The sequence below is a fragment of the Anabrus simplex genome, chromosome 2 (genome assembly GCF_040414725.1).
Source record: "Anabrus simplex isolate iqAnaSimp1 chromosome 2, ASM4041472v1, whole genome shotgun sequence".
Classification (NCBI taxonomy): Eukaryota; Metazoa; Arthropoda; class Insecta; order Orthoptera; family Tettigoniidae; genus Anabrus; species Anabrus simplex.
Window position 1 is genome coordinate 1,183,099,426 of NC_090266.1, and position 22,661 is coordinate 1,183,122,086.

Sequence of the window (22,661 nt, forward strand, 5' to 3'; positions counted from 1 at the left end):
TATCTTTTGTACACTATATACAAGTTTGCAGTATTTACATCCACTACTATCTCGAAAGATAGTCCTTGTGATATGAAAAGTCGATAGTCGAAAACTATCAGAAGTACTGACATAAATGTTTTGGAAAGTCCTTCCTTGCTGAGTTCATAAAAGCAAGTTCAATGTTGGAAGAATTCTTACTTGGCGAAACCAAGGGAGCTTGCATTAATTAGGGAAATATAACGGTATGTAATAGTACGATTGGATATGGGCAGCGGAATGGGAAAGAGGAGCGGTGACCAGAGGTGAGACCTCGTACTGCCAGAAATTCAGTCCACCTGGCCGAAGCACATTTTCAAGAGGAGTAGCCTCCGTGCTCGACGTAGGGTGTATTCTGTAGCTGGACACCGGGGCAAGTGGGCATCAGGACAGGCTGGGAGTTCCTCTTTATAGTACACACATGACGGTCCAGGCACGCGCACTGAGGGCTGCGCGTCGAGGCTAGAAGAATGACACCTGGCGCGCGTGTAGCTGGCTGGCGGAGCGAGAAGGGAGCGCCGGACATACAACACCCTCCCCTCCTAAATACGCCGGTACGGCGTGAAACGGCGGCGGCGCTGGCGGCGGCTGCGATGCTGTGCTGGAGCTGCTGATGTCTCTGTTGGATTGTCCGGAGCTGGGACCGGGCGGAGTGGCGCTGTCGCGTCCTGAAAGGAACCCATGGTTATTAAATGGTCTAAAGCGCGTTCAGCAATAGATTTATCTGGCTGAGCAATAGAATCAATAGCTGGACATGGGCGGTAGCGCAGACGTATCTGGTCTTGATGGCGGCAGATACGTTTCTCCGTAGTCTGTAATTCATAGAGACGATGACCCAAAGATCTGCAGATGACTCCAGGTATCCAGAGTGGGTTTGACCTGAATGTCCGGGTGTAGACCTTGTCGTTGACTGAGAACTTCGTTGGTGAGGTCTGAGACTGGGCCGGAAGAGGCTGCAACAGAGAAAGTAAAGTTCTGTGAGGTCGTCCATGGAGCTTCTGTGCAGGAGTGATATTATCAGCGCCAGGCAGAGTTCTGTAGTTGCTTAAGAGTTGGAGCAATGCTTGGTCTTTAGTTAAGCCTGAAGAGACAGCTTTTTTCATACTTCTCTTAAATGTTTGTACAAAGCGTTCAGCTTCACCATTAGATTGAGGGTGAAAAGGCGGTGCTAGGATATGACGAATGCCATTATATGTACAAAATTTCTTAAAAGCAGTAGCTGTAAATTGAGGTCCGTTGTCCAAAATGAGTACTTGAGGTAAGCCTTCTGTAGTAAATATTTTCTGTAGAGCACGAATGGTAGCTTCGGTCGTAGTAGTCGAATGCATATCCACTACATATGGAAAGTGCGATAGTGAATCGATGACTATTAACCACATGGAATTGAGGAAAGGACCAGCGAAATCGATGTGAACTCGTTCCCATGGAGTAGTAGCAGGAGGCCATGAAGCTAGATCAGAAGATGGGGCGTTCTGATTCAGTTGACATTGTTCACAATGACGGATGAGCTTTTCGATGGCGGCATCAATACCGGGCCAGTAGCAGTGTTGACGTGCTAGTTGCTTCGTTCGGGATATACCCCAATGGCGTCGGTGTAATAATTCGAGAACTTGTTTCTGTAGGCTAAGTGGGATAACCACTCGGAAGATGGTGCCTGCTTCTAGGAGTACGACTCCAGCACGAGTCGTGAGACGATGCTGCATACGATGATAAGGTGCAAGGTGGGCGGGAAGATTGCTCTGAAGAGGCCAACCGTTGCGGATGTAAGTACGCACAGTAGCAAGTGTACTGTCCTTATCCGTAGCTTTAGCTATGCAGGTAGCATCAATAGGAAAACTGGAGACAGTATCTTCAAGTTCTATGTCCAACTGAAGACATTCAGATTCTTGAGAATCGAAGGCAGTATCAGGACCAACTGGTAAGTGTGAGAGGGCATCAGCATTACAATGCTGGGATGTGGCTCGATAGACAATCTGATAGGAATAATCAGAAAGGAACATGGACCATCTTTGAAGCTTTCTGAGGGAATTCTCAGGGATCTTATTACCAGGATGGAATAAGTGTACGAGAGGCTTATGATCAGTAATGATCAGGAAATGGTTGCCATAGAGATATTCATTGAAACGGCGAATACCAAAGATGATGGCTAAAGCTTCTTTCTCTATCTGTGAGTATCGACGTTGATGGTCATTAAGTGTTTTCGAAGCGAAAGCAATGGGGCGTTCCCGTCCATGACGATCCTTCTGGGAGAGAACGGCACCGACACCGTAGTCTGAAGCGTCAGTAGCTAGCGTGATGAGCTTGTCGGGCTGAAAATGAGTGAGTTGTATAGCTTGAATTAAGGCGTTGTTGATGGTTTTCCATGCCTGTTGGCAGTGCGGAGTCCATTGAAATTTAACACCTTTTTTACGTAGAGCGTTTAATGGAGCTGCCACTGTAGCGAAGCGGGGAATGAACTTATTATAGTAGTTCGCTTTGCCTATGAAGGACTGGAGCTGCTTGAGGTTCTGAGGTGCTGGCATGTTGACGATAGCTGAGACATTCTGTGCACTAGGGCGAATTCCAGTCTTATCAAGTATATGTCCTAGGTAGTGAACTTGAGGCTGAAAGAATGTACATTTAGCGAGATTCGCTCGTAGGCCATTGTCTTTCAATTTCTGGAGAAGGAGGCGTAGATTGTTTAGATGTTCCTGATGATCTTTTCCAGTAACAATAATATCATCCAGGTAGTTAGCACAACCGGGAATGGAGGCAGTGAGTTGAGCTAAATAGCGCTGAAAAATAGCCGCTGAGGATGAAACACCGAATGGGAGCCGCTGGAGCTGGAGCAGTCCGAGAGGAGTGTTGAGTGTTAAAAATTTCTTAGAGTCTTCGTCTAAAAGTAGCTGGAGATATGCTTCTTTAAGATCAACTCGAGAGAAGAATTGTCCACCAGCGAGACGACGGAATAAGTCTTCTGGACGTGGAATAGGAAAGATATCTGTGTCGAGTTGTGCGTTGACTGTAGATCGAAAATCGCCACAAAGTCGAACATTACCATCAGGTTTCTTGATTACCACTAGTGGAGTAGCCCATTGACTAGAAGTAACTGGTACCACAATGCCAGTTTGTATCCATCTTTCTAATTCTTTCGTGACCGGGTCTTGAAGTGCTAGGGGTACTGGACGTGCTTTGAGGAAGCGAGGCTTAGCTCCGGATTTCAGCTGTATGTGAGCTGTATAGTCTTTTGCTGTTCCGAGCTGAGAGTCAAAGACTTCAGGAAACTGCTTTAGGAGATCGGTAACGTCAGAAGTAGGATGCAATGTAGATACAACGTTAATGTTGTCATGTATCTGGAAACCAAATAAGTTAAATAGATCCATGCCCATAATGTTGGATGCAGTGTAGTTGTTAACTACGAGAAGAGGAATGGCCTTCTGAATTCCTTTATAACTAGCCTGAAGCTGGATTTGACCTTTAATGTCAATTTTCTTTTTGTTAAACGTCACAAGCTGGATGTCAGCTGGAGAGCATGAAGGGGAACCTAAGTCATGGTAGGTAGCCAGGTTAATAATAGAGACAGGTGATCCAGTGTCTAATTGAAAATCGACGGATCGAGTAGAGAATGAGAGAGGAACGATGATCTTGTTAGAATTCCTTGTGGGAAGAATAAGATTGATCTGATCAACTTCCATGTCTTGGCGGGGCTGTATATGCTTCGGGCGTGCTGCAGGAGTCTTAGCAGGGCGGAGCGAACTCCGACATACAGTCTTAATGTGTCCAAGTTTATTACATCGTTCACAAGTGGCTTTGAAAAAACGACAGTCACGACGTTCATGATGCTTGAAACAGCCTCGGCATGAAGGCAGGAGTTTCGAGGTGCTTTTAGAATTGGGCTTCCTTGTAGCATTACGAGAGGGAACCTGGCGAGAATGCTTGGTAGAGAGCGCCTTATCTGGACGGTTCACTGTAGCAGAGGACTTGCGGGCCTGAGTCGAGACTTGAGCAACTTCGTGGGGAGAAGCTATGGCTGCGGCAGTCTTGGTAGTAAGCTCATAAACCGTAGCAATACGCTGGACGTCTTCTAAAGAAGGGTTACTCTGCTTGACAGCGTCAAAACGTATCTTGTCCTCAGGAGTATGTAAAATTACCATGTCCCGAATGAGAGAATCAGTGTAGGGTGAACCACAACCGTCCTTGGAGCATATGAACTGGCAGGGTTTAGCTAGACCACGCAATTCAGTTATCCATTCAGTATGTGTCTGATGGGGTTGCTTTCTGCTCTGAAAAAATTTATAGCGAGCAGCCACTATGTGAGGAGCTTTGGCATAATGTTCAGTGAGACGGGCCAGGAGCTGTGCGAATGGTACCTCAGAAAGGTTTTCTTCTGGACCTAATTTACGTAGTAATTCACACGTAGCATTGCCAACCGAACTAAGAAATAGTGCTCGGCGGCGTTGATCATCTGTGACAGAATGGCAGATGAAATGCTGTTGTAAGCGTGCTAAATAAACTGACCATTCTTCCTTAGCCGGATCAAAAGCAGAGAACGGAGGAATAGCTGATGGCTGTGTAGAGACAGAAATAGCTTGAATAGCCTGAATTAATGCTGCCTATTGTTGTTGCAGAAACTGTTGTTGTTGCTGCTGTAAGGCTTGGAATACCGTAGCGAGTTGCTCAGCTGTAGCCATTGCGAGATGCGTGCAATAAAGAGCCAGGAGAGCTGTGTGTCAGAACTGGTTGTAGGGGCGACCTTGATCGGTATATGCTGGGAGTGAGAGAGAGAGCAAGCAAACACGCTGGAGCGTGCCACACAGGTGGAGCGCACGACAGAGAGCTGGGGAATGTCTGTTGAGTGGGCGACACACTGAGCACTGATTGACTTCGTCGCCAATGTCTAAGTGTATGAGGGCACTGAGTTTGCTGTACCTCGTTGTGAAGGAGTGGATGAATTGCAAGTTATTATCCTGTCGCCACAGAGTTGGTGACTGGGGCCGATGAATTGGAGTGTCTGTTGCGTTCTGTTTGTTTACCTCGTCGCCATAGAGTTGTGTTGTAACCAAGGTTGAGATTTACAAAACACAACTTTATTATTCGCTTCAAATGCAAAATACACTATTTACACAAATAAAACTGAAATTTAACTTGAAGCAAAATGAATTAGGAATCTTGAGAAAGAGTCTATCTTTTGTACACTATATACAAGTTTGCAGTATTTACATCCACTACTATCTCGAAAGATAGTCCTTGTGATATGAAAAGTCGATAGTCGAAAACTATCAGAAGTACTGACATAAATGTTTTGGAAAGTCCTTCCTTGCTGAGTTCATAAAAGCAAGTTCAATGTTGGAAGAATTCTTACTTGGCGAAACCAAGGGAGCTTGCATTAATTAGGGAAATATAACGGTATGTAATAGTACGACTGGATATGGGCAGCGGAATGGGAAAGAGGAGCGGTGACCAGAGGTGAGACCTCGTACTGCCAGAAATTCAGTCCACCTGGCCGAAGCACATTTTCAAGAGGAGTAGCCTCCGTGCTCGACGTAGGGTGTATTCTGTAGCTGGACACCGGGGCAAGTGGGCATCAGGACAGGCTGGGAGTTCCTCTTTATAGTACACACACGACGGTCCAGGCACGCGCACTGAGGGCTGCGCGTCGAGGCTAGAAGAATGACACCTGGCGCGCGTGTAACTGGCTGGCGGAGCGAGAAGGGAGCGCCGGACATACAACAAATAATAATAATAATAATAATAATATCATTAATTGACCCGATTCATTGGATTTTATATTCTGATTTTCATCATTTGAACTGTAATATAATTAGGTATCATGCATATTATGTCATTTAATCATAGGATAAGGGATTTTTTTGTAATTATTCTGTACATAAATAAGTGAGATTTGTTGATTTGAAATGATCATGCTGTGACTTGTAACTGTGGGTAGGTGAGCTTGCATGATATTTTGCAACCGAGGCTATGTTTAACTGAGTCTGTATTAGACAAGTAAATTTTCCGCTGACACACCTTCGTAGTCATCGTTTGGACACGTAGGGAAGCTATTAAGACTCGTGACTACTTTCGTATATTGCGTGGCCATGTGGTTTCGATAGTGTGTCCGTATTCGCCAACTACCATGTGTTGATGTGGAAGGGATGACCAGATAATAGGGAGATAAGTGATCATCACAAGTTTATAGAAGCCGATGTAAGAGTGGTGTTCGAAGAGGTCTAAGAATCGTCGATGAGGTGTAAGGGTGGTGGTCTGATCTGAGTAGAGACTTGTACTGGGCTGATAGTGAAGCAGCAACATCTAATTGCGAGGTAGAACTTTGCAGTATAAGTTTATTTCAGTAGATTTACCAGAGATTTAGTGCCGTGGTCTTCAGAGGTATAGGAAATATATATATTGAATTTAACCGATATATGCAGTTAACAGTCGCCATGGTACTTGGAATTCTTTATTGAATTTTACTATGCAATTCGCAAACTTTGTTCGAGAATTGAATCTAACGTAGATACATCTAAAATCACATAGAACTGTTGTATTTATTTCAACAACCTCTATATTAGCTATCAGAACATGTGAAACTAGATAGTATGCCTGGATATTACAGGTTCTTTCAGTAAAGTTTTCCAATTTTGAACAATAAATATTGAGTGGACGTAACCGCATTGGAGCTTACTACACTCGGACAGGGAATGTAGGTCAACTCCAGGTTACATAAGAACATAAGATAACAGTAGATGGCTTCCGAATTCAACCCAATGGTTTTTCCAGGAATTTCAAGTTCAGTGGTGTGTGCAGACATCAGGTAATTACAGCATCAGACATGTTATGCATAAATAGCATGAAGAATAATGTAATCACCAGCGATATCATAGTTCAATTCAAGTTCATGCCAATAGCTTTCTTTATTTAGATCAAATTTTCTGTATATATAACAACAAATCTCACAGGGTATATTTTTAGTGTTAAATTAAAGTATGGTCATGCTAGGTCATAGTGACGTAAAGTATAGTCATAAATTCAGTTTTGTTTTAATAGTAATAAGCGATTTTATTTCCAAGTACAATCCTCAATTGTGGAAATGCAGCCATAATCTACAATTGTCCTGATCCATATTCCTGTATATTGCCAGATGTGCGAGTTTATCACCTCACGCCTTGAGAATAATTGAGATACGAGGCATGCTCTCTGAATTTTGTTGCTTATTACAGCAACTGGCGCTCAATCAGTTAATAGTATATTGTGTGAAGAAAATTAATAGTAAGAGTAGCGGTAGGAGTAGTTACAAGCTTTTTCAGTTTGAGACTGCTAATTTATATCATCACCATCATTCTCCCTGTAGCCCACCTGGTGGCCGTAATCATTACAGCATCAAGTCTTAAGGGTCTTGACACCGTGGTTAGCTGGTTTGAGTTCTGCTGGTGAGGGGGGGGAAAGGACTATCAGCATCATTGGCGCCTTCTTCATACCGAGTTGTTTTTAGTCATTGATCACAAGTTAACATGTTCGAAACAAGAGCTCTGTTTACCACCTGCCAGGTTCCATTATCTTATGCTGTTTTAAATTCAGACCATGCATTGTACCTTTCTTGTACTTTTCTTGCATTGTACTTTTCTTTATTAAGTACAGCTTTTTTCTTCCTTCATCCATTTAATAATTCTATACCACTGCAGTCTATTTCTCTACTTCTCACCACTGTCACTAGTGGATCTTTGTTGTAAAGTGGATTCCATACTTTGTGATATGTGATATGATGTGATATGAAACATTCCCAAGTTGCACCCTGCTGATTTTCATCCCATTTAATTATTTTCCCAACTTCTTGAAGTTCTCAACAAGTTGATACATTCATCTCTGATTTTCATAGCTCCTTTTCCATATCTTTTTCCTTTTGTCATTGCAGATGGCTTATTCTTCTCCACACTTATTTTCTTTTCCCATTCAATATTATCAGTTATTTCACTGAGCTGTACTTTGACATTTCTCTCATCCTTTTTCCAGATCACAATTTCACCGGCTAATAATAATGTGTTCATTCCCTTATCTCATATGCTACTATTTTTTTTTTTTTTGCTAGTTGCTTTACGTCGCACCGACACAGATAGGTCTTATGGCGACGAAATGCTACTTTTTGCTCTCATGGCATCATCCATGATGGTTATAAATAATAAAGGAGATGGCACATTTTCCTGTCTTAGTCCAGTATCATTTTCAAACCACACTATTTTCCCACTTAAGCATCTCTGTTTCTCTCTGTATGTCTTTCCCTTTAGTCAGTATTCTAGGAACTGTTTCTCTTTCCATCTGCGATGACCTGATTAGTACACACGCATGCACTCAACTATACTTTTGCAATGAACGACAACACTTTCCTAATTAGTCGCTATTTACAAATGTCTCTTGTCCTCACAGCGGGTTTCCAACCTGGTAGTGTTTACCTGGAATGGTTTTCTTCCATAATCTTGATGGACAGGTCTCACCTTTCACTTTGCTTCGCACATACCACAGTTACCTCACACAACAGCTTTATGCAGATAGGTTTGAATATACAAACTTTTGCTATCACAACGCACAGTGACTGCACACTTGGCTACATTCAAGACAGGATCGCTAACTCTAAGAATAATTTCACATGACCGCTTCACACGATGAACTTCTCAACACATACAGTATCACTCGACAAGACAATAATGTAGCACCAACTCAACTACTACTCAGCACTAACAACTCACCTATGACATAAACTCTTAACACTCCTCAATGACAACAATTGCTCCAACTCTAACATTCCACCACGACAACACTCTCTCAACACCCACTCACTCCTCTCATTCATCGCAAGCCTTCTTTTACGAGTACATACCTCTAGTATTGAAGTACTAGAACCTTCAGTGTGCTGCCAGAATAGAAACTTTCTAGTTTCGCCTTCTAGAAAATTCACGGAGACACCAGATGGAAAGCACTATACAAGCAGAGGCCTGCTGGGAACTTCCCGGCATAACTTCCTCAGCCCATTCAGAAAATTGGGGGGGGAGGGGGGCTCCAGTGGGCTGGCAGTCACTTGAGCGTGATAAAGATGTTGATTCCCATAGGGAATCTGAAATATTTGTTCCAAATGAGTAAATTTATAATACCAATATAGTTGGTCCATTATTGGATATTATAAATTTTCCAGCTAACTCATTCCTGGTTGCCAGCGTTTCACCCCAGTGTGCTAAGTTGGGCTCCTCAGTTGCTTAATAGCACACCTACCAAGATGCATGGCTAGTGCATACAGGCATCAATTTTTGAAAATGAGACAAAGTCTCTCATAGTGCATTGTCACTCCCGGTGGCTCCAAGTAGCCTACGCAGTGGCCTCCACGGTATGCACTTTACTTTACTTTACTGTACTTTTAAAATGATGTTTAATTTCTTTTAACACAAATCTAGAAAAAGCTCCTTCTCCCTCTACTCAACAATGAATGATAACAGTGCACTTTCCGCATTATAAATAAGTCTACTCCGTGAGTCGCGTATGGTTGAATAGACCGGAGATAGGTAACGTGAAGAGTCGCATGCGAATGAAATGACCGGATAGCCAGCTTGTCTCTCACTGAAGGAGTGGTGAGGGATAACAGTGGTGTGACAGAAGTGTGGACGAGTCCATTGAAAAGTGCTGAGGTGGAGGAAGTACAATAAACTGTGTTCGTGGAAGGATTGATCAAAATAAACAGAAATGTTTGAAATGACCGGACGCGACCCCTCACGAGTTAATAGGTTAACTGAAACAATATAACTGAGGTTAAAACTAAATGTTTAATTTCGGGCCAATGACCCTAGATGTTAGACCCCTTTAAACAACAAGCATCATCATGACCAAATGCTTCATTGACAGTTATTTTTCTACTAAGCACCAACAGAAATTAAAACTGCCCTTAACTGCTGAAATATCGAAAGTACAGTATAAGGGAGATGTTAAAACACTGACTCAGTAACTTCTTTTGAAACTATACCAGAGATTTAAACTACAAATATGAAATATATAATCGGCTGATTTACTCGACTTACGCCGACAGCAGAATATTTGAATATGAAGAGCAGCAATTATAACCAACGATGCGAAGACCATTAACTATCTTGCCAGTGGAAACCTGTGTATTCTACTGAATTCTTTTTATTTTCTTCAATTAAATTTGCAATGCTACCAGGATCGTATTGTTTATTTAAAATGTTTTGTCCTTCATGATAAGCACTATGTGCTATACAAAATATCGTGTCTAGTACCCATACGAATGTAAATGTAGAATCAGCAGGAAGTATAACTCCATATAATAACTTTACAAGTATCCTGCTAAAAACTATCAATATTTAAACAAAAATTAAAAAAAAAAAAAATCAAAAAGTTTCCCCCAATCCAAATATGAAGCAAAGTAAACCTATGTAACCTACAGTACACAATGTACTGAATACCAACAGAACTACTAAACATAAAATTTAAAAAATAACAATCATCGTGGTTATTTCCAACAAACACCAAACACAAGTCATTTATTCCATTAACTAGGTCACTCACACACCAAATGTTTTTATTGTGCTGAGTAATAACTACTTTATCACTACAAAAATACAGAGCACCTTCAACAGCTGACCATTCACTAGCACGTCCAACAATGAGGTTTTCATAGTTGCTAGTGCCTCTGGTGAAGAACGGAAGGTACAGAATAAAGATTGAATCATCAGGTTGCTCTTCATTCAGTTTGGTATAAATTAGATTCTCTAGTGCTTGGCTGCCTAGATAGGACGATGACTATAAAGTTCAAAGGCAAGATATACAAGACTGTTGTTAGACCTGCCCTCACTTACGGCTCATAGTGTTGGACAAGGCAAAAGAAGCATGATCAGCAAATGCATGCAACAAAAATGCGGATGCTGCGATGGTCATCGGATGTCATCTTCTTGGACCAAATGCACAGTGAGCATATACGAGTACGGCCCCTATCAGTGAAGAATTGGAGGAGCAGCAGTTGCGCTGGTACGGACACGTACGACGTTGAGGTGAAGATCATCATGTTAAGAGAGCTCTTGCAATCGAGGAACCAAGGAGAGGATGCGGGCGTCCGAGAGCAGCATGGTGGTGTACAGCCGAAAAGGCCTTGAATAGAAACGGCATTCGAATGGCAGAGATATCCAACTGCAGGTAGTACTCTCTAAGGGTGAGAAGAGCCGGCCCTGAGTGATATTTGAGAGTATCCATTGTGGGCACACACATGACCAGGAAAGAAGTAGTGCATGGCTGCTATACACCAACAGTTATGCTGATAAAACTGTACAATAAACTTATATCAGTTTAGATTCTGGCACCTTTTTTCTTTCATCCAGTGTTATGGCAAGTGTAATTGAAGGAGTAAACATATTGGCACAGATTTTCTTACTGTCTCTTGTAAAATGTTATTTATTATCCTTAGCTTGTGACAATTTTGTCAATTTTAGACATCTTAAATGGCAAAAGTGAACCACTGACTGAATCAAATGGGTGGAAAACTAGAAAACGTAATGTGACAGGCCAAATTTGGTACCTACTGGGAATTCTGGGACATTTTCAAAATTTTCCTCTGTGAATTTGCAGGAAATATCAGGACTCCTCTCTCTATGCATAAACCAGAGCCTAGATATCTCTGTGACCGCTGCTGCTTCTATAAAAGATAGCTGAGGGCTTCATGCTGTTATAAGGTACCTACAGAATGGGTGGAATAGCTTGGTGACTTTGAACATGTAGAGAAATTAATTTCATTTTATGGGTCCGAATTGAACTTTGATTAAACCAAATTAAAATAAGTGAGTTAATCCACCTTTTCAATACAAATTAAATAGTGTTTATTAAATAAACACTTAATGGGACCAGTTTCGACCTATTTAAAGGTCATCTTCAGCCATATCGTGTGTAGAACAACGTATTTGAAATGCAGTTGTTTTAAAGATGGTCTTAAAACATAGAAGTTTGACACTATGAATATATTTGTTCAACTCATATTTTAATTAGGACATTATTTTGCATATATGCTCAAGTCTACATCCCATCAAGATTATAAATGATTTAAAGTGTAAAAGTGTATCTACACTTCGCAGTGATATTAAGAATATCAAAAGACTTCTTCTCTACTAAAACAACATTAATGCATATGTGCCCAATTCCATACCTCGTCAAGATTGTGAATTTCGACGTGTATCTACATTCTTGAATACTATGAAGAATACAAAAAGACTTCTTCTTCTCATATATTCCCACAGCTAAGTGAACAAAAGTGTTTTAAGGAAATTCTAAAAACATTTTTTTCATAGTGTCAAACTTCTATGTTTTTAAGATCATCTTTGAAACACTGTGTTTCAAATACGTTGTTCTACACGCGATATGGCTGAAAATGACCTTTAAATAGGTCGAAACTAGTCCCATTAAATGTTTATTTAATAAACACTATTTAATTTGTATTGAAAAGGTGGATTTAACTCACTTATTTGAATTTGGTTTGACTTTGAACATGACCTGGTATTGGTTGCTATATGAGTAAGCAATCAGTTAGGATCATTTCCACCCTTCTCAAATTGGCCAAGTCAACTGCTGGGGATGTGACTGTGTAGTAGAAACTGGAAGACATAACCACAGCAAAACTAGTGTTGATTAGGTCTCATGTGTTGTCTGATAAGGTGCACTGAGCACTGAAATAGGGGCTACAAGAAAATCCCATAAAATCACATTGTACCACCATGCATTAATTCTGCAGTGCCACCAATTGTGCATCTAGCACCGTACTGTGTGCCAGGAGACACAAGGACAAGGGTTGAAGGCTCGGGCACTGCATTTGGTGGTGAAAAGAATGCTGCTGCTGCTGCTGGTTCGTGAACGACTGCAAGTACGTGATTTGGAGAGATGAATTGTGTTATACCATGTGGCAGTTAGATGGGAGTGTTTGGATGTGGTAAATTACATGCAAACAATACATGCCAGCTTGTACAGTACCTGCAATGAAATTTGGCAGAAGTGTGGTGACAGTGTGTGGGTGTTTTTCATGGTCTTGGTCCTCTCATAATAATACAGAGCATGTTGAAAGTAGGATATAAGGACATCTTGACCGGCTGCATGTTGTCTATGGTAGATCAGTTTGGAGATGTTCACTTCAGCTTGATAATGCTCCATACCATAAAGCGAGTCTGTTCAACAGTAAAGTTCTAGAAATGGTTTGGCTGGCCCACATCCCCAACCTCAATCCTATCGAACACTTCTTGGATGAACTACAATGTGTCTTTGCATCAGACCCCAGTACCCACATCACTAACTATGCTTGGTACAACAATGCCTACCACCCCCTCATTTTTTACATTTTTCATTCTTACAAGAATAAACAATTACTTGCTCATTGTAGTCAACAATTACAGCAGTGACAATAATATAACTAAGGAATTACACTTTTAAATATACTGATGAAGAGATAGTAGGCTAACAGGAGAACAAAACAATGTGAGTCCTTACAAGAAATTGAGCCTGATAAAGAAATTCTGACTGTCTTCAGGATCAGCACATCAAGGAACATATATATTTAACAAGAATTGATCTGTGTATTTAGTGTTAGCCTATTAATTTATTTTTTTACAATTTGCTTTACATCGCACCGACACAGATAGGTCTTATGGTGACGATGGGATAGGAAAGGCCTAGGAGTGGGAAGGAAATGGCTGTGGCCTTAATTGAGGTACAGCCCCAACATTTGCCTGGTGTAAAAATGGGAAACCATGGAAAACCATCTTCAGGGCTGCCGACAGTGGGGTTCGAACCCACTATCTCCCATGGTCGCTTCCTTTCCATTCGGTGCAACGTGAAGTAAATAGCAAAAAAAAGAAAAAAAACCCCACAGTTACAGCATATCTTTTAGTGTACATTACTGTTGATGTATTAAAAGTGGGAAAAATCTTCAAGAAAAGGGGGAAGACTGGCCAGAAACATAAGATGACGTGTAGGTACTTCAAGAGTTGGGTGTCCTCAGCAGACATTCATAAAGTAAGCAGTGGACCAAGTGATTCTGTTTTCATGTGCATTTCTTGCTTTAAAAATTCAGAATTGTTTGTAATTTTTGTTTGTAATGTCTATCATATATCTCTCTTGGAAGTAGGTGTCAAAGTAGGAGAATAACGTAGGGTAACTTCGAAATATGAATGTGTGAATTTTGAATGGGTTTCATCAGTGTACAGGAATTTACACAAATAAGTTCATGAGACTAAAGATTGCTTTTACCTGTACCCTCATATTTAGTAGCTGCTGCATGCTCGATTTCTTCCAGACCATCAAAACAAATGGAACTTGTTTTCTTTAATATGTAGAATTAATATAGCAGTTGAGGCTTTCACGGCTGACGTTCATTATCAAGTCTGTATTTTGAGGGCTTGTAGCCTGGAAAATACAGATATGAGGTGGGATTAATATTGAGTAATGTTCTTTGTACACAAGTATTTTCAGGTTGGCATTATTGCTCAGCTACCTAACAATGTTTTCATTAACTATTAGCAACTTTTAACAATTGTAGTGAGGTTTATGTTACCATAGTCAAATTATGTTCTTGTTTGTGTTTTATGTTTGATGGTTGTTATTAAAAAAATCTTATTTCATTTCTCTTTCCTTTAGGATAAAGTATAAGGGAGTCCTGCAAGGAAGTTATATTCCATAATAATTTTCATAAATGGTTTAGAAATGAATGGACGAATAAAATCTGGTAGAGTTGTAACTGATAGATACTGGTATCAGGCTTACATTTTTGATTATATGGCTGTAAATTTGTCTTTTTTAATACATTGCTCATTTTCATTTTAAATTGGTATTGGTATTTGGTGTGTAAAGGGACCTAACATCTAGGTCATCAGTTCAATTAGTATTTGGATTAAATATGTATTCCTTTTAGTTATGCAAGCAGTATAGATGCAGTAAATGCTGACATATTTGAAATCAGCCATGTATCCAGGAATTATACATGTATTTCAAACTCAGAACTATATTGTATTTTTTCTGTATTGTGATATGTAAGCATATTGATAGCTGATACACATTTTTTTCTCTTCCCATTCTACAGGATATTTTTTTGCTGGGCTGAGTGGCTCAGGTGATATAGCGCTGGCTTTCTGAGCCCAAGTTGGTGGGTTTGTACTCTTTTTGGTGCAATAGTATTTGAAGATGCTCAAATATGTCAGCCTTGTGTCTGTAGATTTACTGACATGTAAAAGAACTCCTACGGGACAAAATTCCAGCACCTTGACATGTCTGGAAATCGTAAAATTAGTTAATGAGAATGTGAAACCAAGAATGTTGGTGTTGTTTTTAAGATTCTTTATAAGTCTACACATGACCAGTTGTGTAGTGTAGATGGTTAGGTATTCACTTTCTGTGCTCAAGATTGCTAATTCAATCCATGACACAGACATTTAACATTTAAGAATCCTTGGTTGCAGAAGACCAGTAGTTCTACTGGCACATTAGGGAACCCCTTTACAGTGCAGAATTCTGGTACTATATTCCTTTAAAATCTCTAGCAATTAAAGGGATGTTAAATGTACAACATCATTTATATTATGAAGATGTGTTTGTCCATTTTTCGTTAATGACAGCACTTCAAACGATTTTCTTTGTATTGCCATACGAGTAGAATATATCAAAGTTACATGTGAGGCTGTATTGCCAGCCCTGTGGTATAGCGTACCTGCCTCATACCCGGTAGGCGCCAAATTTGATTCCCAGCCAGTCCAGGGATTGTAATTCTGAACTGAGGGCTGGAACAGGGTTCACTCAGCCATGTGAGACAAAGTGTGGTATTCTTCTGATATGAGAGGCAAAGGATCTTGTCAATAATGCCAAACAGTACGGCTGAGGATGTCGTCACTTTGACCATATGACTATCTGGCTGGACAGCATTTGGCAGGCCAAAGCCCTATTGTGCTATTGTCCCATGGGCTTATTTGTTTTCTATTCTAGGTTGGGTTGCTATGTACAGATTATTCTCAATCAGACACAAAAATTAAAGACTGATTGAATTTAAAAATTGGGAAAAATGAATGGAAAGAAACAACATAATATAGGGTGAAATAGAAAAAGTAAAATATATACCTAGCCAAATAAAACTTTAACTCTACCGCAGATTATTAGAAAAAAAGTCCAAACTAGGAAACATATTAGCCGAGTTGCAGGTGGTCCACTACATTTTGATAACTATATATTGGACTATGATAAGGAGTAGAAGGATATAGCATGACAAGTGTCACGAACTGGAACTCCAAAGGAAATCTCGCCAAGAATATCTCAGCACTCAAGGTTTCAGAATTTGTGTTGCAGCTTACTCATACTTTGTTCTTGTTGCTTTTCTTGCTGCATTTTTATTAAAATTCTTCGCTATCTGGATATCTGAGATGGTAAATGCATTTTCGTTGACTAGATCTAAATTATTCAGCTCCTTGAAAGTGCTGCAATGAACTGCAATGAACTTACAGACACTATCATATTTAGTTGTGCTTCATCATAATTGTGCATACCAGGACTTTTAAACATTTGTATATTGGTTTAATATATCTGGAGGAGACCATGAAGACGTTAAATTCAAATACTTGTTGATTAACTTGTGAAACAGGGAACAACAATATTATTTTGCAAGCTTCGGAATTATTTGTGCCACTTGTTGGGACCAGAAAAGGGGTGGACAGATTGGAAGTATATAAACTTTAGTTGGAACAAACAAACAAACAAACAAACAAACAAACAAACAAACAAACAAACAAACAAACAAACAAACAAACAAACAAACAAACAAACAAACAAACAAACAAACTTACTTACTTACTTACTTACTTACTTACTTACTTACTTACTTACTTACTTACTTACTTACTTACTTACTTACTTACTTACTTACTTACTTACTTACTTACTTACTTACTTACTTACTTACTTACTTACTTACTTACTTACTTACTTACTTACTTACTTACTTACTTACTTACTTACTTACTTACTTACTTACTTACTTACTTACTTACTTACTTACTTACTTACTTACTTACTTACTTACTTACTTACTTACTTACTTACTTACTTACTTACTTACTTACTTACTTACTTACTTACTTACTTACTTACTTACTTACTTACTTACTTACTTACTTACTTACTTACTTACTTACTTACTTACTTACTTACTTACTTACTTACTTACTTACTTACTTACTTACTTACTTACTTACTTACTTACTTACTTACTTACTTACTTACTTACTTACTTACTTACTTACTTACTTACTTACTTACTTACTTACTTACTTACTTACTTACTTACTTACTTACTTACTTACTTACTTACTTACTTACTTACTTACTTACTTACTTACTTACTTACTTACTTACTTACTTACTTACTTACTTACTTACTTACTTACTTACTTACTTACTTACTTACTTACTTACTTACTTACTTACTTACTTACTTACTTACTTACTTACTTACTTACTTACTTACTTACTTACTTACTTACTTACTTACTTACTTACTTACTTACTTACTTACTTACTTACTTACTTACTTACTTACTTACTTACTTACTTACTTACTTACTTACTTACTTACTTACTTACTTACTTACTTACTTACTTACTTACTTACTTACTTACTTACTTACTTACTTACTTACTTACTTACTTACTTACTTACTTACTTACTTACTTACTTACTTACTTACTTACTTACTTACTTACTTACTTACTTACTTACTTACTTACTTACTTACTTACTTACTTACTTACTTACTTACTTACTTACTTACTTACTTACTTACTTACTTACTTACTTACTTACTTACTTACTTACTTACTTACTTACTTACTTACTTACTTACTTACTTACTTACTTACTTACTTACTTACTTACTTACTTACTTACTTACTTACTTACTTACTTACTTACTTACTTACTTACTTACTTACTTACTTACTTACTTACTTACTTACTTACTTACTTACTTACTTACTTACTTACTTACTTACTTACTTACTTACTTACTTACTTACTTACTTACTTACTTACTTACTTACTTACTTACTTACTTACTTACTTACTTACTTACTTACTTACTTACTTACTTACTTACTTACTTACTTACTTACTTACTTACTTACTTACTTACTTACTTACTTACTTACTTACTTACTTACTTACTTACTTACTTACTTACTTACTTACTTACTTACTTACTTACTTACTTACTTACTTACTTACTTACTTACTTACTTACTTACTTACTTACTTACTTACTTACTTACTTACTTACTTACTTACTTACTTACTTACTTACTTACTTACTTACTTACTTACTTACTTACTTACTTACTTACTTACTTACTTACTTACTTACTTACTTACTTACTTACTTACTTACTTACTTACTTACTTACTTACTTACTTACTTACTTACTTACTTACTTACTTACTTACTTACTTACTTACTTACTTACTTACTTACTTACTTACTTACTTACTTACTTACTTACTTACTTACTTACTTACTTACTTACTTACTTACTTACTTACTTACTTACTTACTTACTTACTTACTTACTTACTTACTTACTTACTTACTTACTTACTTACTTACTTACTTACTTACTTACTTACTTACTTACTTACTTACTTACTTACTTACTTACTTACTTACTTACTTACTTACTTACTTACTTACTTACTTACTTACTTACTTACTTACTTACTTACTTACTTACTTACTTACTTACTTACTTACTTACTTACTTACTTACTTACTTACTTACTTACTTACTTACTTACTTACTTACTTACTTACTTACTTACTTACTTACTTACTTACTTACTTACTTACTTACTTACTTACTTACTTACTTACTTACTTACTTACTTACTTACTTACTTACTTACTTACTTACTTACTTACTTACTTACTTACTTACTTACTTACTTACTTACTTACTTACTTACTTACTTACTTACTTACTTACTTACTTACTTACTTACTTACTTACTTACTTACTTACTTACTTACTTACTTACTTACTTACTTACTTACTTACTTACTTACTTACTTACTTACTTACTTACTTACTTACTTACTTACTTACTTACTTACTTACTTACTTACTTACTTACTTACTTACTTACTTACTTACTTACTTACTTACTTACTTACTTACTTACTTACTTACTTACTTACTTACTTACTTACTTACTTACTTACTTACTTACTTACTTACTTACTTACTTACTTACTTACTTACTTACTTACTTACTTACTTACTTACTTACTTACTTACTTACTTACTTACTTACTTACTTACTTACTTACTTACTTACTTACTTACTTACTTACTTACTTACTTACTTACTTACTTACTTACTTACTTACTTACTTACTTACTTACTTACTTACTTACTTACTTACTTACTTACTTACTTACTTACTTACTTACTTACTTACTTACTTACTTACTTACTTACTTACTTACTTACTTACTTACTTACTTACTTACTTACTTACTTACTTACTTACTTACTTACTTACTTACTTACTTACTTACTTACTTACTTACTTACTTACTTACTTACTTACTTACTTACTTACTTACTTACTTACTTACTTACTTACTTACTTACTTACTTACTTACTTACTTACTTACTTACTTACTTACTTACTTACTTACTTACTTACTTACTTACTTACTTACTTACTTACTTACTTACTTACTTACTTACTTACTTACTTACTTACTTACTTACTTACTTACTTACTTACTTACTTACTTACTTACTTACTTACTTACTTACTTACTTACTTACTTACTTACTTACTTACTTACTTACTTACTTACTTACTTACTTACTTACTTACTTACTTACTTACTTACTTACTTACTTACTTACTTACTTACTTACTTACTTACTTACTTACTTACTTACTTACTTACTTACTTACTTACTTACTTACTTACTTACTTACTTACTTACTTACTTACTTACTTACTTACTTACTTACTTACTTACTTACTTACTTACTTACTTACTTACTTACTTACTTACTTACTTACTTACTTACTTACTTACTTACTTACTTACTTACTTACTTACTTACTTACTTACTTACTTACTTACTTACTTACTTACTTACTTACTTACTTACTTACTTACTTACTTACTTACTTACTTACTTACTTACTTACTTACTTACTTACTTACTTACTTACTTACTTACTTACTTACTTACTTACTTACTTACTTACTTACTTACTTACTTACTTACTTACTTACTTACTTACTTACTTACTTACTTACTTACTTACTTACTTACTTACTTACTTACTTACTTACTTACTTACTTACTTACTTACTTACTTACTTACTTACTTACTTACTTACTTACTTACTTACTTACTTACTTACTTACTTACTTACTTACTTACTTACTTACTTACTTACTTACTTACTTACTTACTTACTTACTTACTTACTTACTTACTTACTTACTTACTTACTTACTTACTTACTTACTTACTTACTTACTTACTTACTTACTTACTTACTTACTTACTTACTTACTTACTTACTTACTTACTTACTTACTTACTTACTTACTTACTTACTTACTTACTTACTTACTTACTTACTTACTTACTTACTTACTTACTTACTTACTTACTTACTTACTTACTTACTTACTTACTTACTTACTTACTTACTTACTTACTTACTTACTTACTTACTTACTTACTTACTTACTTACTTACTTACTTACTTACTTACTTACTTACTTACTTACTTACTTACTTACTTACTTACTTACTTACTTACTTACTTACTTACTTACTTACTTACTTACTTACTTACTTACTTACTTACTTACTTACTTACTTACTTACTTACTTACTTACTTACTTACTTACTTACTTACTTACTTACTTACTTACTTACTTACTTACTTACTTACTTACTTACTTACTTACTTACTTACTTACTTACTTACTTACTTACTTACTTACTTACTTACTTACTTACTTACTTACTTACTTACTTACTTACTTACTTACTTACTTACTTACTTACTTACTTACTTACTTACTTACTTACTTACTTACTTACTTACTTACTTACTTACTTACTTACTTACTTACTTACTTACTTACTTACTTACTTACTTACTTACTTACTTACTTACTTACTTACTTACTTACTTACTTACTTACTTACTTACTTACTTACTTACTTACTTACTTACTTACTTACTTACTTACTTACTTACTTACTTACTTACTTACTTACTTACTTACTTACTTACTTACTTACTTACTTACTTACTTACTTACTTACTTACTTACTTACTTACTTACTTACTTACTTACTTACTTACTTACTTACTTACTTACTTACTTACTTACTTACTTACTTACTTACTTACTTACTTACTTACTTACTTACTTACTTACTTACTTACTTACTTTGAGCACCTTCAGATACCACCAGACTGAGCTAAGTTCAAACCCACCAACTTGGGCTTAGAAGGCCATCGCTTCTACCATCTGAGCCACTTGGCCTGGAAGTTAAAAATAAATATACACAGTGAATTTTTATTTAACTCAAGATATTTAAGGACTCAGTTAGAACATACATTTTGTAGTTATGTGTACCTTTTTTGTTTGTACTTTCTCATAATTTTTAAGTGATTTAACATGAACTAGAATTTTTTCTTCTTTTCCCCTGTAATATGGACATTTTCCATTCCTTCTAAATTCTCCAGTTTACACATTTCCCAGTTCCTGCCAACTTGGATAAAGCTCTTATAAAGAGCTTGTATAGATGGAATATTTCATTAATGGCACTTTTCTTGTCAGACTCTTTCACGGAGGACATGATAAAATGGGGAAGATATTTCCCTATCTCATACTATAGGAAATTGTGTCCATCTCTTCCCTAAAGAAGAAATGAAGTAAAGTTGCTGATTCATGTACTGTATTAAAAACTTTGTTGTAAGAAAATAAAATTCCTCTTTGTTATAGACTCTGCACCGGAGCGATTCGATGGTGTCACTTTGCTATCGGTCACTGGTGAACTACATCATCGAAGATAATCTTACTGGTCTTCAGAACTTCCTTGAAAATAAGAGAGTACAGGTGGATGACAGAGATGAGGTAAGTGTGTTTTGATTTAACAAGAGTTAGGAGATAATTGAATAAAAGTAATTGAATTACTTGTAATGAATTCATCTTTAGTGATTGTTACTTATAACCATTACTTTTCACAAAATGTAATTTTTATGTGTAATTTACTTCTTGAAATAAAGTTGTAATTGTTACATTCTACTAATAGATTTACATAGCATCGAGAGTTTGACAGTGTTGGAGATCCAACACTCGCAAGGGATCACACCAAGGGTATAAAGCCAAAGATATGATGCACACTCGTTCATTTACTTGCTACTTTGTGCGTTACTGGTTGAGATGTCCGACTCATTGGCTGAACGGTCAGCGTACTGGCCTTCGGTTGAGAGGGTCCCGGGTTCGATTCCCGGCTGGGTCGGGGATTTTAACCTTAATTGGTTAATTCCATTGGCACGGGGGCTGGGTGTATGTGTTGTCT

General features: G+C 37.0%; 1 protein-coding gene across 1 annotated transcript in view; it reads left to right on the top strand.

The window, feature by feature from the left end:
• Nucleotides 1-22,661, top strand: part of Arms (Ankyrin repeat-rich membrane spanning) — a 485,159-nt gene that overhangs the window by 154,202 nt on the left and 308,296 nt on the right. The window contains exon 4 of the mRNA XM_067142156.2: nucleotides 22,082-22,213. Within this exon, the coding sequence (XP_066998257.1) occupies nucleotides 22,082-22,213 (132 nt within the window). The remainder of the gene's footprint in view (nucleotides 1-22,081; nucleotides 22,214-22,661) is intronic.